Genomic DNA, 18182 nt, shown 5'->3' on the forward strand with positions numbered 1-18182 from the left:
GTACATGCAAGTCTAAAATTCAATTCAAGATGATGTTGACTTTTAATCTGTTTTTGATTTTTTAAATCTGTTTTTCATCAGTGAAAAATTGGCCAAAAATGATTGATAGTTATTGATCATTTTCCATTGAAGTGGTTTTCTAGCTTACTTACATTTCAGGCCCTTGCACAATGACTAAAGCTAACAACTTGCTTCTCTCACTTGATCATTTGATTCTTTAAAGGCCAATGATTTGTACTATTGATTGTTAAAGATGACATAGCTGGCTGGTTCACAAATTATATTTGTTAATTATTTTGATAATTAAATGTTATACAAATATCAATACAAATGTTATACAAGCATGACATAAAAGGAATGTGGTAATTGTGCTTTTTGGTTGAGTGGTTAATTCACAACAAACAAAACCTAACTTTTGGAATTAATCAGAAAGGGTTTTTTATTAAAAACTATTTTTTATCATTTGCTAACATCAATACCTGTCGGAAGAAATTAGGAATTCAGTGACTTCATGATTCTTTTACTTTCATGTATTTGTGCGCAAAGTACTGAATGATGCTATATTTATTTTATTGTATTTAATAAAATGTGAATGGATGAACAGTATATTTACTTTAACCTTGATTATTTTTAACCAAACATTATGAGTTTATGGTTAATCTTAGTCAAGATTAAAGAAAATATGTTTAACCATAAATTATTAATTGGTTCCCATTTTTGATCAATTATAAATTGTTATTTGTTTGCTATTTCTGGCCTTCCATTGGATAAATAAGATGACCAAGAGGTATGTATGGTAATCATCCAAGAATTCATTATATCTGAGTGTTCATTGGATCATTATGCGCTTATACTTTTTCAAGAATTCTTCAGTGCTTTCAGTGCTTTTTCTTCATAAGACAGTATGTTTAATCAAATGTAAGATGTTTTAAAAATAATTAATTCCTTTTACCTTTTCCCTGAAGCTGAAAAACATCATTGGGAAGAAGAAAGAAAAAGTTCAAAAGGAAACTTCCCATGTAAGTAATCACCTTGACTTTAGTTCGTATTTTGCTCCAGTTTTCGAAACTGGGCACACATACATTGGGGCACTCTATGTGGACAGGGAGCAAATATGAAGCCGATTGGCCAAAAGGTGGCGCTGTCATGAGCAAAAAGATGTTTTTCTTAGATAATTTTGAACAAGCGTATCTCCGTCCCCATTTGAGCTACAGCCATGAAATTTTGCACATATGTGCAACTCGTCAAGGGTAACAAGTGTCAAATTAGGACCCATAAGCCCCGCCCATTAGATTTTCCGCAAATTAGACATCTTTTGGCCTAGAGCTGTGATCTTCCACAAATTAAACTTTTCTGACAAACGCTTCAGTTGCTTTCTGCCATGGAAGTCTATGGCGGCCCCTTCAACCGACTGGTCGGTTTTTACAAAACTTTGCAGAATGGCTGTGCCGCTCTCCCTGCGACGGACTGGTGTCGTCTTCAGGGGATCCTCCGGTTGCTTGTCGGCCAGGCGCCCCATTCGTGCTTGGCCCCGCCATTGCTGCTCGCAGCTATATTTATTAGGGCCTAGATCAGGTCAGGCACCTATTGAATGGTTAGTATTATTATTATTGGCAGACCGAGTGCAGCACATTAATCAGTATATTAGGGCAGCAGTCGAAGGTGCAGGGCACCTATTGTAATCGTTAGTATTATTATTATTATTAGGGGCCAAGCACCGAAGGTGCAGGGCACCTATTGTAATCGTTAGTATTATTATTATTATTATTATTATTTCTGCAATGCGAGTCTATGGCAGCCCATAGAACCCATTGGTGGATTTTTGTGAAATTTGGCACATTGATAAAGGACAGTCCAATCTATCCAGGCCACGAATTTTGGGTCAATCCAGCCAACTCTGTAGCGCCACCAACAGGCCAAACTTCAAGGTACATTATTGCTTATAACTTTTGAACTGTTTGTCCTAGAGTTGTGCGGATTGCTTCCGCTGAATCCTTGGGTCTTGCCGATTCCAATGCACCCATTGCCGTTAAAACGCGTCATAATAGATTTTCCGCCATTTTGAATAATTTAAAAAACCTACTTTTGTGAACTAGTCCTGGGGCGTTGATCCGATCACCACCAAATTCGGACCATATGATCTACAGATAGCCCTGACCAAAAGGAATTCACAGAATTTTGATAAAGCAATGTAAATGGCCACAATGAGCCAATGAAAATTGAGAAGGGCGTGGCTTGTAACATGAAGGTGTGTAAATTCTGAACGGTGTCACCTAAATGAAGCATCAAACTTGGTAGTCACATCAGCAGCCATGAGTGGAGGCTAACCCTCCATTTTCGGCCCGATCAAGCCAAGTGGTGGCGCTAGAGAGCTCATTATCTGTTTAGGGCTAACCGCTAGGCCGATGTTTTCGAAACTCGGCACACATACATTGGGGCACTCTATATGGACAGGGAGTAAAAATGACGCCGATTGGCCATGAGGTGGCGCTGTCATGAGCAAAAAGGTGTTTTTCTTAGGTAATTTTGAACAAGCGTATCTCCGTCCCCATTTGAGCTACAGTCATGAAATTTTGCACATATGTGCAACTCGTCAAGGGTAACAAGTTTCTAATTAGGACCCATAAGCCCTGCCCATTGGATCATCCTCAAATTAGACATTTTTGAAAAATGCTTCAAATGCGTTCTGCCATAGAAGTCGACTTTTTCATGTCATTAAACATTACCGACAGCAGATGGCGCCATATAGCTCTAAAACGGTTACTTTTCACAAAGAAATGGTTCAAGGGTATTAGAAATCCGAGTAGACACGGATACCCTTGGTTGATTTTTATGAAAATTGCCATGTTGATAAAGGACCGTCCAATGTATCCAGGCGTCGAATTTCGTGTCAATACATCCAACTCTGTAGCGCCACCAACAGGCCAAACCTTCAAGTGACAACCTTCAAGTAGCTGGCCAGCTGTCAAAGCTTGGATGCATATTATAATAATTAGGTTATATCACTGGTATTGTTTCATACAACCTCTATCTGGCATAACTAAAATGAGAGAAATACAATTTTTCGGTACCTATAGGCATGTTGCAAAAAGGCAATGTTAACTTTTGCTAAGATTTATTAATGAGCAATGAGTATACCTATTGATTGATAATAACCACATAAATAATGATTACATTTATTTATTGTCATACCACTTAAAATACATACAATTGACAACATGAATAGCATTTCCAATAATAAATGTGATACAACTGAAGGTGCTAAAAACAATGGTTTCAGTAAATGCAATGACACATATTAAGGTGATTCCCAAAGAAATTGTCAAACCAGCAATGAAATTCTGTATAAAATAATACAAACTTGACAACAGTATGATTACATTAGGAATAAAGTGTGAACAGGAATATGAAAACATTTCAGTCAACTTGGGAAAAAAATATCTTGCTTGACAAGCCGAGTCAAAATGAAAAGGGGATGGAATTTCCTTCCTAAGGAGTACAAATGTCTATAATACTCAAGAGGTCAGTATGGTCAAATGAGGTTCTTTGGGTTGTAAAGTCACATAAGAGTTGCTGTCTGTCAGCAGAGATGGAGGAGGAGCCTTCCAACACACCCTGTGGCAGGACTGGAGGTCGCACATGAGTGCTGTAGCCTAGGTACTAGCAACAGTTAATAAAGGCCCTCCAGACAACCAGGGGCCTCTGCACGTTAGGCAGCAGGCAGCAGACAACCCGGGGCCTCTGTAGGTCAGGCAGCAGGCAGTGGACAACCAGGGGCCTCTGCAGGTCAGGCAGCAGGCAGCGGACAGCCAGGGGCCTCTGCAGGTCAGGCAGCAGGCTGTGGACAACCAGGGGCCTATGCAGGTCAGGCAGCAGGCAGTGGACAACCAGGGGCCTCTGCAGGTCAGGCAGCAGGCAGTGGACAACCAGGGGCCTCTGCAGGTCAGGCAGCACGCAGTGGACAACCAGGGGCCTCTGCATGTCAGGCAGCAGGCAGCAGGAAGGTAGGGACCTCCAAGCCCAAGGATTGCACCAGCAGGTTTTGGTGTGGTGAGCTGGGAATCTCAAAGTACCCAGGTGGTGCTTGCAGGTCAGGCCATGTAGTGTCAGGGGCTTGCAGGCTGCAGGTGGCGCTGGCAAAAATGACTACAACCAGGGAGGGATCTCCAGTCAACCAAATGGGAACACTGGATCAGACCGTGTTTAGTCTGGGTTCCAGAGCGGTGCTGGTGAGTTGGCCATACATGACATAGGGGCCTTCAGGAATCTTGGTGATGCTGCCAGGACAGGCACTGCTGAGCAGAACACCTCCAGGCCTAAAGTGATCACAGGCCGAACTGGTAGTGCTGAGGTAGGGGCCACAGGTTTGTGCTGGTGAGTTTGTCAGCGATGAGCCAAGATCTCCTAATTTTCATGGGGGCAGGCACATGCAGAGGTGGGCTCTGGGTTCCCGAGACAATGTAGGTCCAAGTAGCCATTGTGCACTGTGCTCATCTTGTGTCCTAGGGCTGTGATCTTCCACAAATTAAACTGTTTTGACAAATGCTTTCTGCTATGGAAGTCTATTGCGGCCCCTATAACCGACTGGTCGGTTTTTACAAAACTTTGCAGAATGGTTATGCCGTTCTCCCTGCGACGGACTGGTGTCGTCTTCAGGGGATCCTCCGGCTGCTTGTCGGCCAGGTGCCCCATTCGTGCTTGGCCCCGCCATTGCTGCTCGCAGCTATATTTTATTATTATTATTATTATTTCTGCAATGCGAGTCTATGGCAGCCCATAGAACCCATTGGTGGATTTTTGTGAAATTTGGCACATTGATAAAGGACAGTCCAATCTATCCAGGCCTCGAATTTGGGGTCAATCCAGCCAACTCTGTAGCGCCACCAATAGGCCAAACTTCAAGGTACATTATTGCTTATAACTTTTGAACCGTTTGTCCTAGGGTTGTGCGGATTGTTTCTGCTGAATCCTTGGGTCAAGCCGATGCCAATGCACCCATTGCGTTAAAGCGCGTCATAATAGATTTTCCGGCATTTTGAATAATTTAAAAAACCTACTTTTGCAAACTAGTCCTAGGGCGTTGATCTGATCACCACCAAATTCGGAACGTATGATCTACAGATGGTGCTGACCAAAAGCTATTCACAGAATTTTGATAAAGAAAATGATATGGCCACAATGAGACAATGAAAATTGAGGAGGGCGTGGCTTGTAACATGAAGGTCTGTAAATTCTGAACGGTTCTTCCGAACACCATGAAACTTGGTAGGCATATCAGTTGACATATGTGGAGGCTGCACCTACATTGTCGGCCCGATTAAACCAAGTGGTGGCGCTAGAGAGCTCATTTTCTGTTTAGGCATAACCGCTAGGCCGATGTTTTTGAAACTCGGCAAACATATATAGGGGCACTCTATGTGGACAGGGAGGACATATGATGCCGATTGGCCAAGAGGTGGCGCTGTCATGAGCAAAAAGGTGTTTTACATCATTTTGAACAGGCATATCTCCGTCCTCATTTGAGCTACAGTCATGAAATTTTGCACATATGTGCAACTCGTCAAGGGTAACCAGTTTCCAATTAGGACCCATAAGCCCCGCCCATTAGATCTTCTGCAAATTAGACATTTTTTGTCCTAGAGCTGTGATCTTCCACAAATTAAACTTTTTTGACAAATGCTTCAATTGCTTTCTGCCATGGAAGTCTACGGCGGCCCGTATAACCGACTGGTCTGTTTTTACAAAACTTTGCACAATGGTTGTGCCGTTCTCCCTGCGATGGACTGGTGTCGTCTTCAGGGGATCTTCCGGTTGCTTGTCGGCCTGGCGCCCGATTCGTGCTTGGCCCCTTCATTGCTGCTCGCAGCTATATTTATTATTATTTCTGCAATGCGAGTCTATGACAGCCCATAGAACCCATTGGTGGATATTTGTGAAATTTGGCACATTGATAAAGGACAGTCCAATCTATCCAGGCCTCGAATTTGGGGTCAATCCAGCCAACTCTGTAGCGCCACCAACAGGCCAAACTTCAAGGTACATTATTGCTTATAACTTTTGAACCGTTTGTCCTAGAGTTGTGCGGATTGCTTCCGCTGAATCCTTGGATCATGCCGATTCCAGTGCACCCATTGCCGTTAAAACGCGTTATAATAGATTTCCCGCCATTTTGAATAATTTAAAAAACCTACTTTTGCAAACTAGTCCTGGGGCGTTGATCCGATCACCACCAAATTCGGACCATATGATCTACAGACGGTCCTGACCAAAAGGAATTCACAGAATTTTGATAAAGCAATGTAAATGGCCACAATGAGCCAATGAATATTGAGGAGGGCGTGGTTTGTAATATGAAGGTGTGTAAATTCTGAACGGATTGACCTAACACCACAAAACTTCACAGTCATATTAGGAGACATAAGGGGAGTCCATACCTCCATTTTAGGCCGGATCAAACAAAATGGTGGCGCTAGAGAGCTCATTTCCTGTTTTGGCCTAACCGCTAGGCCGATGTTTTCGAAACTCGGCACACATATATTGGGGCACTCTATATGGACAGGGAGGAACTATGAAGCCGATTGGCCAAGAGGAGGCGATGTCATGAGCAAAAAGGTGTTTTTCTTAGATAACTTTGAACAAGCGTATCTCCGTCCCCATTTGAGCTACAGTCATGAAATTTTGCACATATGTGCAACTCGTCAAGGGTAACAAGTCTAATTAGGACCCATAAGCCCCGCCAATTGGATCGTCCTCAAATTAGACATTTTTGAAAAATGCTTCAAATGCGTTCTGCCATAGAAGTCGACTTTTTAATGTCATTAAACATTACCGACAGCAGATGGCGCCATATAGCTCTAAAACGGTTACTTTTCACAAAGAAATGGTTCAAGGGTATTAGAAATCCGAGTAGACACGGATACCCTTGGTTGATTTTTATGAAAATTGCCATGTTGATAAAGGACCGTCCAATGTATCCAGGCGTCGAATTTCGTGTCAATACATCCAACTCTGTAGCGCCACCAACAGGCCAAACCTTCAAGTGACAACCTTCAAGTAGCTGGCCAGCTGTCAAAGCTTGGATGCATATTATAATAATTAGGTTATATCACTGGTATTGTTTCATACAACCTCTATCTGGCATAACTAAAATGAGAAAATACAACTTTTCGGTACCTATAGGCATGTTGCAAAAACGCAATGTTAACTTTTGCTAAGATTTATTAATGAGCAATGAGTATACCTATTGATTGATATAACCACATAAATAATGATTACATTTATTTATTGTCATACCACTTAAAATACATACAATTGACAACATGAATAGCATTTCCAATAATAAATGTGATACAACTGAAGGTGCTAAAAACAATGGTTTCAGTAAATGCAATGACACATATTAAGGTGATTCCCAAAGAAATTGTCAAACCAGCAATGAAATTCTGTATAAAATAATACAAACATGACAACAGTATGATTACATTAGGAATAAAGTGTGAACAGGAATATGAGAACATTTCAGTCAACTTGGGAAAAAATATCTTGCTTGACAAGCCGAGTCAAAATGAAAAGGGGATGGAATTTCCTTCCTAAGGAGTACAAATGTCTATAATACTCAAGAGGTCAGTATGGTCAAATGAGGTTCTTTGGGTTGTAAAGTCACATAAGAGTTGCTGTCTGTCAGCAGAGATGGAGGAGGAGCCTTCCAACACACCCTGTGGCAGGACTGGAGGTCGCACATGAGTGCTGTAGCCTAGGTACTAGCAACAGTTAATAAAGGCCCTCCAGACAACCAGGGGCCTCTGCACGTTAGGCAGCAGGCACACAACCCGGGGCCTCTGTAGGTCAGGCAGCAGGCAGTGGACAACCAGGGGCCTCTGCAGGTCAGGCAGCAGGCAGCGGACAGCCAGGGGCCTCTGCAGGTCAGGCAGCAGGCTGTGGACAACCAGGGGCCTATGCAGGTCAGGCAGCAGGCAGTGGACAACCAGGGGCCTCTGCAGGTCAGGCAGCAGGCAGTGGACAACCAGGGGCCTCTGCAGGTCAGGCAGCACGCAGTGGACAACCAGGGGCCTCTGCAGGTCAGGCAGCAGGCAGCAGGAAGGTAGGGACCTCCAAGCCCAAGGATTGCACCAGCAGGTTTTGGTGTGGTGAGCTGGGAATCTCAAAGTACCCAGGTGGTGCTTGCAGGTCAGGCCATGTAGTGTCAGGGGCTTGCAGGCTGCAGGTGGCGCTGGCAAAAATGACTACAACCAGGGAGGGATCTCCAGTCAACCAAATGGGAACACTGGATCAGACCGTGTTTAGTCTGGGTTCCAGAGCGGTGCTGGTGAGTTGGCCATACATGACATAGGGGCCTTCAGGAATCTTGGTGATGCTGCCAGGACAGGCACTGCTGAGCAGAACACCTCCAGGCCTAAAGTGATCACAGGCCGAACTGGTAGTGCTGAGGTAGGGGCCACAGGTTTGTGCTGGTGAGTTTGTCAGCGATGAGCCAAGATCTCCTAATTTTCATGGGGGCAGGCACATGCAGAGGTGGGCTCTGGGTTCCCGAGACAATGTAGGTCCAAGTAGCCATTGTGCACTGTGCTCATCTTGTGTCCTAGGGCTGTGATCTTCCACAAATTAAACTGTTTTGACAAATGCTTCAAATGCTTTCTGCTATGGAAGTCTATTGCGGCCCCTATAACCGACTGGTCGGTTTTTACAAAACTTTGCAGAATGGTTATGCCGTTCTCCCTGCGATGGACTGGTGTCGTCTTCAGGGGATCCTCCGGCTGCTTGTCGGCCAGGCGCCCCATTCGTGCTTGGCCCCGCCATTGCTGCTCGCAGCTATATTTATTATTATTTCTGCAATGCGAGTCTATGGCAGCCCATAGAACCCATTGGTGGATTTTTCTGAAATTTGGCACATTGATAAAGGACAGTCCAATCTATCCAGGCCACGAATTTGGGGTCAATCCAGCCAACTCTGTAGCGCCACCAACAGGCCAAACTTCAAGGTACATTATTGCTTATAACTTTTGAACCGTTTGTCCTAGAGTTGTGCGGATTGCTTCCGCTGAATCCTTGGGTCTTGCCGATTCCAATGCACCCATTGCCGTTTAAACGCGTCACAATAGATTTTCCGCCATTTTGAATAATTTAAAAAACCTACTTTTGTGGACTAGTCCTGGGGCGTTGATCCGATCACCACCAAATTCGGACCATATGATCTACAGGTAGTCCTGACCAAAAGGAATTCACAGAATTTTGATAAAGCAATGTAAATGGCCACAATGAGCCAATGAAAATTGAGAAGGGCGTGGCTTGTAACATGAAGGTGTGTAAATTCTGAACGGTGTCACCTAACAGCATGAAACTTGGTAGGCACATCAGCAGCCATGAGTGGAGGCTAACCCTCCATTTTCGGCCCGATCAAGCCAAGTGGTGGCGCTAGAGAGCTCATTATCTGTTTAGGGCTAACCGCTAGGCCGATGTTTTCGAAACTCGGCACACATACATTGGGGCACTCTATGTGGACAGGGAGCAAATATGAAGCCGATTGGCCAAAAGGTGGTGCTGTCATGAGCAAAAAGATGTTTTTCTTAGATAATTTTGAACAAGCGTATCTCCGTCCCCATTTGAGCTACAGCCATGAAATTTTGCACATATGTGCAACTCGTCAAGGGTAACAAGTTTCAAATTAGGACCCATAAGCCCCGCCCATTAGATTTTCCGCAAATTAGACATCTTTTGGCCTAGAGCTGTGATCTTCCACAAATTAAACTTTTCTGACAAACGCTTCAGTTGCTTTCTGCCATGGAAGTCTATGGCGGCCCCTTCAACCGACTGGTCGGTTTTTACAAAACTTTGCAGAATGGCTGTGCCGCTCTCCCTGCGACGGACTGGTGTCGTCTTCAGGGGATCCTCTGGTTGCTTGTCGGCCAGGCGCCCCATTCGTGCTTGGCCCCGCCATTGCTGCTCGCAGCTATATTGTTTATTATGTTCTTAGGTAGGTCAAAATATGTTTTCCTGTAAAGTTGAACTTGTGATTGTGAGGATTGTTTTATTTGGATTATGGTTGCAATCACAACAAACAAGATACTGGTGCGTTATCATGTGCCAGTGTGGCAAGCATACTTGTCCTTGAGTCCATACAACAGAGGGGCTTTGCTTACAGTGCAACCTTCAACGATTCAATGGATGACAAAGAATCATTCACCCCCTGGCCTTTTGGACCTTATTCCTCCTGAGTTGAGAAGGACAACAGGTCAGCGAAAGAATCGGGGAAGAAGGGGTGGCGTCCAGAAATGACTGCGGCAAAGATACACAGGGCCCCCGCTTCCATCCCCACTTTATTATTAGTGTTGAATAATAATAAATTTATTTTTGTCATCAACTGAACAAAGTTTACAAGCTTTTGAAGCAGCTGGCAGTCCGATCCAAAAGTGAAAGTGACACAAAATCTCACTGTACTAAACACAGTTGCCGCAGGTTTTGTATTGCCTGTAAAACAATGTTTATATATTCCAACAGCTTTAATAGTAAATGGCAATAGAATATGTAAGTAGCTTGTAATGTTCATATTGTATTACTCAAGCAGTAAAGACACGTAATCCATTAGAATAGTGCTATTCACATCCTCCTCGATTGGGTCTATTGAATGGAAACATTGCATGGAAATAAAATCATCATCTCCAGAAAGCACACTAACTTTCACCTCCTGAACCATCATCTTTCTCAATAGAATGAAAAATAACTTGAACTGCCTTTGGTAATGATTTCTTGAAAACACGTTTCTGAAGCATTAAAACTACAAGGAAGTGAATTCTCCGTGGACAGCTTGTGTTTTCAGCAGCTACTACTCGAGGTAACTAAACAGTGTAAACATAGTGAAAGTTGGCGTGGTTTTCAAATGCAGCTCTGGCTTTAATGTCATTAGATTTGACGAATTTGAGAGTCACAAGTCTCCCTTGCATTAAAAAAAACTAAAATGATCCTACGTCATACAGCACACCTTTCCGCAGGAAATTATGTCCTTAAGAACCAAATTACTTTTGTCCGGTAGCTTTAACATCCATTTTGAAGAAATTATTTGAGAGAATTCTCATCCAGCAACTCACTAGGTCCATCGGTAGTAAACATGTCCGCTATCAGTTTACATACAGACGGGGCCATAGTACAGAGGACATGGTGGGTACGTTAACACACCTGATAATGACGCATCTTGGCAAACCTAAAACATTTTCTAGGGCTCTCTTTTTGGATTTTTCATCTGCATTTAATACTATGCAGCCATCTGCAGCCTACTGACAAAGATGATTCAACTTCGGGTCAACTCATTCATCATCATTCATTTCTCACAAATAGACAACAAGCGGTTAGGGACAACCAAACATTTTCAAACCATATTATTACCACCTGCGGAGCGCCCCAGGGATGTGTGCGTTCACCCCTGCTCTTTACACTTTATACAGATAATTGGACAACCAATATTTCAATCACATTCATAATAAAGTTCTCAGATTAACAACGTTATTGTCGCTGCTTGAGGCTAAAGATGATTCCATTCTTCATCAGTATTGCATTGACAGATTAGTGGAGCGGTGTGAGCAGAATTCTCTTATTATTAATATAAAGAAAAAGAGGAAATTATATTTGGTATTCCATTTGAATCTTATCCTCCCCAGTCACAATTCATAATATGCAGATTAAACAAGTTACTTCCTAGAAATATCTTGGTATATATGTGGATGCTACCTTGTCTTGGAGGATGCATATAGATTACATTTGCAGCAAGGTACAACAGCACATCTATTTTCTTAGAAGGTTAAGGTCATTTGAGGCAAACAGCCAGATTTTGTTTTTATTTTTTTCATCCATTAATTAATCACCATTTGGTACAGCTGTCTTTCTGTACAGCTTAAAGTTAGGTTGTCCAGACTTTTACGAGTATACTCACAGATTGTTGGTCATTATTTCAAGTCTAGCTGGTGGTATTTCATCTGACCCTTCCCATGTTTTATTTGGAGAATATCATCTTATGTAATCTAACAGACGCTACAGGGTCCCACAAATTACACTTAACAGGTGGCTGCGGAACTCATTCATTACAGTCTATCAAGCTACTAAACAAAAATATGGGCTGAGGATAGGCTGTGGACAAGTGAATTTTGTTGAGGAAATACTATGCATTTGTGGGGATGGGCCATGGGCAGGTGCAGTGGGTCAGGGCCTGTGCACTTAAGATGGGTATCTGTGTACGTTTTATAATGATCTATTATTAAAGACGTGTTACCACAGTTTGTGTTGTTTTTTATTTAACTTTTATTAATGTATGTCTGTTCCCCTGTATTGCAAGCAGGAGTACGGTTTGTGATGCAAGACAAATTTCAGAGAAAACTGACTGTAAAGTTTAATCTAATCTGATATGGCAACTGAACACATTTCTTGTGTATGAAATAATTAGGGTTGAGCCGAATACTCGGATGAAACGAGTATTTGGTACGGATAATGTACTTTTTACGAGCCATCCGAGTAAAAAGTGTCAATATTTGTACTCGTGATAGGCCAGCCGTCACACAGAGCTCCTCCTCTACACAGAGCCTATACAACGTTCACTGCTGCTGCGCCACACAACACAGTCTTGCCATCGTCACAGCCACTCTGTCCACAGCGATCTATTATCTATTGTCATATATTCTCAATAAAATGAAGTTTGCAATTCTCAGATTCGGATCAACACATTATTCTCACCATAGCTGAACACTCATTTACTGGACATTCACACATAAGCACACATTACTGATTACAATCAGAATGAGATGGTATCATTTTTTAAAACTTTGTCCCTGTTATTTCGTTATTCAATGAGCAGCGTTTTCACTGCTGTATAGGCATATCTTACGGCTATTGTCGGGTTTATCTTGTTGCTATGACTTTTAATATGATTTTTAAGTGGTGAAAGAATATTTTTATGAATGCCAAGATAGACAATATTGTCCATTATGTCAAGGGTGGGGGGTGTTTTGCAGATGAGACTGCAGGGAAGGGGGTGCGTGTTAAATGAACGACCAGAGCGACAATGATGGGGCTGCGAAACTCCGCTTTCGGCATAGTTGTCGTGTATCGTCTACTAATGAAACTAAAACAACGCGTTTCTGTTTTTATCTCACACTTTGGTTGCAGTAGCACCGAATGTTTGAGTTTAGTAATCTCGGCACGCCGGCGTGCCGACCACTAGGGGCTATGCGCTAAGAGGTTAATCTAATTGACTGCTTCGTATTGAATTCAATTATTTAATCTTAAAACCTGACATAGGTTTTGACTTGTTGGTTGAATCCACCAGTCCACTGTATACTGACCTGTCAATTAATTTGGCGATAATTCTCATGTTCCACAATAATTATAAAATTAAATCACATATAATATATGCCATATGTAGGTTAAGTGAGGAGTTCTAGCACGAAAGTATCACTTGTGTTCAGTATTCAGAGTGCTGAACATTTTAGCTAGGGCATTGACTGTTGGAACGGCTGGATTCAGAACATAAACATTTATTAAATTAATCTTTGCTTGTCCCACAACATGTATGTTTTAACCTGCTCAATATATGCAATCTCAGTTTTTCACTGCAAACTAAAAAAGAACAAATTAATTTCTTCTTTTTTGCCTAGACAATTGCATTTGTGGCACTTCAGTTTATATTCATAATTTAGGAAGAAATAATCTTAGTATTGTAAATGGTACAAATGTCTTGTTTCATTTAAGCCATTTTACAAGTCTCTGTGATGCTCACACCTGGAGTTATAAAGTTTTAAATAGGGTATCCCCTAAATGGGCAAGGATTGGGCAAATTTGGCATCTGCACAAAGGGGTTAAAGTGACTTGTTGTAGCAGACAGGTGTATGGTCTTTGTAGTGAAATTCCTGAGTAACTCAGTAAAAAGAATTCTGCCGTTTTCCCCTATTCAAAATATCTTCTTGACCATGAGTGGTAATGACATTCTCTGAACATCAGAAATTTTAAATAAAGTATAGAAGCCAATTAATTAGGATATTTTTTTCTTATTATCTTTTTATAATAAAAATACTGGGCAAAGCAATACATGATCAAGCTGATAATAAAATTTCCACTAGTGAGATATGTTAAACTTTAATTATTTTGGTAAGAGCTAATGCATATAGGAATTTGTAATGATTATGACTTGTGTTACTCAAATGCTAATCATTTCTTCATTTTTGTTTTATGTTGATATCACTCATTATGATAGTATGTTTTATTACATATTACATTTATTATGACAAACAAAATCCTTAATTTGTGCCAGTACTGTAGCTATCATTTTAACTCCCCTTGGTTAATATAAAAAGATTGTTCAAGTTGCATTTGTCATTCTTTCTCATTACAGGCGAGTGTAAGAAAAATAACTAAATACAGGGACCACAATGCAGTCTTTAAAACCAGCGATAAACAATTACAAATATGGAGACAGTTTTAATAAAATACAGGAATTTAAATGATTTTTTTAAAAATTTAAGACGATGAACAATACATGCAAAGTATGCATTTTTCTTGCTTGTGGGATTGGTATCAAAGTCAAATTAGAGAGCATAGATCCACTAAAACCACTGATTGGCTTTTGAATAGGCTATATCATGCAAACATTGCCTGGGAGAGTCCCAAAATGAGCAATCTGATGTATAATGGGATGTGACTTATGCCGTAGACATGGTCTGAACAGGCAGATGGAGAAGGATGCAAAAGCCAGACCTGACTGACCCGAAAATTCCAATGAGCTGCACCACAATGTGTTATTGACTGACACAACCCCATCAATTCCCTTCCCTCCCACTTCAACGCAAAATTACCAAGCTGCTTAGGTGCTTTCTGAGTGAATATACCGATGAAAATACCACTTTCCCAGCCAACCAAAAGATAGAGCCCCTTGTCAGTTTTAGGACCAAGCAATTTTAATGAGTTGGTAGAATGAGTAGTTGGTAGAACTGGATGCTTTCACTTTTTCTGGTTTTGATAACTACCAAGCCAATTATCTGGCTAGATTTTTTTGCCATCTGCCCTTTTGTCAACACATATCCATCTGCCTTCCTCTTGGGTATGGTTGGAAAAGTGGCTGGGATTTCTTTGGACATTCAGCAGCCCTTTTTTCCCCAAGATGGAAACACTTTTAGCGTTGAACCAGTCAAGCCTATATACTCTGACTTAGTGTTGCTATATAAAACCAATTAAGGGCTTCAGTTGGTCTCATTTATTTTAAAACCAACTTTTTAAATGCTTAATTCATTGTAAAGATAAATTAAGTGTATACTCATTTCCTATGTTTTTTTTCAGAAGCATTTTTCAGATGATGATGTGAACACAACCTTGCAAGCATTCTTCTTTGGAAAAATGGGAAAGCACAAGCTTCAGTACAAAGAGTTTTGCAGGTAACACAACTATTTTTAAGGAACTGCAATGACTTTGTAAAAGATAATAAGCATATTTGGTTTTACATGCATCTGGAACAATATTGTCTTATATTAGTATCTGTTTGTATACGTTGACGCCATTTCCATTCAACCAAAGATATGTGTGTGAAAATATAATCAGATACACCATAAAAATAGATATTGTATAAGCAAGTTCCTGGTTCAAGTTCGTTACTATCCTGCAAGCAATGAGTAGGAGTCGCTAATGCAACGATCAGGACTCACCGGCTTCCCACCCATGGACACTGCCAATTGTGAATCATGAATCAAATCATGAATGCAATCAGTGGTCATACACAAAATCTAATTGGCAAACAAACCAGAAAAGATAGACGGGAATTGGAATCAAACAAAAATGGGGTCAATTCAAGAACCAGAAAGACGAAACACACATTCAACAGAGACAAATATAAACAAACTTGCAACAGGGGGTAATAAAAGTGAACTTGCTTGTAATAAAATGATGAAATGAAAGGTATGTTGCCTTGATGATCACAGCAAAAGTGATTGGTGGACATTGCTAACCCAAATAACCTCTCACTTTTGGCCATTGAGTGCTACAAAGGAAAAGAAAATTGTAAATCTGAATAAAGCATTTCAAAGTTCAATATTGGCCTTACATGTGCTGTATCGAGAAGGAAATTTAATTCATATATCAAATTTTCAAACATTTTCATTTTCATTCTGACAGTTTTGGACTTAGGCATTAAAGGTGTCAAAGTTTCTCAAAGTGCTGAAAATTGTTTTAATAATTGAGACACTTAACTTTTTTGGAAATACATTTAGAATTTCAGAAATGTGAAATTTGAATTGATTTAATTGAATCATGGATATAATTAATACCAAAACACCATATGACCAAAAGTATCTGGAGGCCCCTTGGTCTGTGGTTGTTTTTCATGCTTTTGGCAAGGCCCCTGAGTTCCAGTATAGGCAAATCTTAATGATACAGCATACAATCACAGTCTAGACAATTCTGTGCATCTCCAACAGTTTGGGGAAGGCCCTTTTCTGTTTCAGCATGACAATGCCCCCAGGCACACAGCGGAATATAGAAATGGTTTTGTTAAGAACAGTGTGGAAGAACTTGGCCTGCACAGAGCCCTAAACTCAACACCATCCAACACCTTTGGGATAAATTGAAAGGCCAACTATAAGCCAGGCCTAATTGCCCAGTCAGTGCCCAACCTCATTAATACAATTTTTTCTGCTGAATGGAAGCAAATCCCTTCAACGCAACAACATATAGTATAACTCCTTCCCAGAAGAGGTTGTTATAGCAGCAAATAGTGGACCAACTCCGTATTAATGCCCATACTTTTGGCAAGATGTTGGATGTCACATACTTTTGGCCATGTAGTGTATATTTACACATTGGAAATTTTGTCTAGTATAGGTCAGTGCTACTATGCTTTTTATAGTAAAGTTTTTGCCAACCCTACAAATAATTTGGTGATTAAAACTCTTTGTAGATTCATGGAAGACCTGCAAGCTGAAGTGCAGGAGATGGAATTCCTGCAATTCTCCAAGGGAATGGACACTATGAGGAGAGAGGACTTTGCAGAGTGGCTCTTGCACTACACAAATGCAGAGGACAATGAAGCCTACTGGGAGAACATGCGGAAGAGGATTCCTGCTGGCCAGGTAAAATTCTTCAGAAGGGATTCAATTCGTTTAAAAAAAATTCCTATCAGATCATACAATACAAAACTGAAATGCAAAATATCAAATGTTTTAAGAAATTTGTTCAGAAATGTATGCTCATTACAGTTAATATGGCTGCCAGGTAGATTATATTGTAGCTGCAGGTTCTGCTTCTACTTTGGCTGGTGCTGCTGCAAATAATAATAATAATAATAATAATATACTTTATTCGTATAGCACTTTTCAAAAACAAAGTTACAAAGTGCTTTACACACATAAAAGAAATAAAATAATACAAGATGTAGAAGACAGCTTAAGGGACACATTAAACAAAAATTGAATGAAAATAGTATATGAATAAATTAGCATGAAAATAGGAGCAGCATGAAAGAGGGCCAAACAGAGGAACAGATACAGATACAGATACAAGGTCAAAAAAATATAGTAAATAACAGGATGTTAAAAATATAAAATTAAGAGTAGAAAAGGTAGCCAAAGCTAGCCATAATAATAATAATAGTTATAGTAAAAATAATAATAACAATAGCTGCAAGCAGATTTACATGGGATTCAAGCAGACAGTCAATATTATTTGGCTCATCAGTGCCAAATAATGCAGTGGCCAAAGGGAGGTACACTGTGCCAAATTTCTTAGGTCTCTGCCTTGTGGTTTGGCCAAAACTGGGGAAAGAGTAAAATGGCTAACAACATTTCCAAAATGGTGGCAATCCAAGATGGCAGTGACAAATAAGGTACAGATTTATCTCAACAAACATTTTAAGCATACAACAATGCCACAACTGTGTCATTTCAATTGAGCTTCCTTCAAAGGAACATCAAATAGAATACAATGAAGAGACATCATGTACTTGCACTTAAGTCAGATTCTCTCATCACCTATATATATTCAATATATAAACAAAATACTGTAATATTGTATTTAGTTCTAACAGTGGCATGATAAAGTATTTGCCCACTTCCTGATTTCCTCTATTATTGCATATGTATTAAACTGAATGGTTTCAGTGCTTTAGACAAAATATAATATTAGACACAGGGAACCTGAGAAAA

At 40.7% G+C, this 18182-nt stretch overlaps 1 protein-coding gene across 2 annotated transcripts in view; it reads left to right on the forward strand.

Annotated features, from left to right (window-relative positions):
- Window positions 1–18182, forward strand: part of micu2 (mitochondrial calcium uptake 2) — a 132803-nt gene that overhangs the window by 75328 nt on the left and 39293 nt on the right. Inside the window, exons 7-9 of one of the 2 annotated variants that reach the window (XM_064341095.1) lie at window positions 966–1019; window positions 15334–15425; window positions 16940–17111. In XM_064341095.1, coding sequence (XP_064197165.1) covers window positions 966–1019; window positions 15334–15425; window positions 16940–17111 — 318 coding nt within the window. Of the gene's footprint in view, window positions 1–965; window positions 1020–15330; window positions 15426–16939; window positions 17112–18182 lie in introns of both variants that reach the window. The other variant, XM_064341094.1, reaches the window with a different exon arrangement.

The sequence above is a fragment of the Anguilla rostrata genome, chromosome 6, assembly GCF_018555375.3.
Source record: "Anguilla rostrata isolate EN2019 chromosome 6, ASM1855537v3, whole genome shotgun sequence".
In the NCBI taxonomy this organism is placed as follows: domain Eukaryota; kingdom Metazoa; phylum Chordata; class Actinopteri; order Anguilliformes; family Anguillidae; genus Anguilla; species Anguilla rostrata.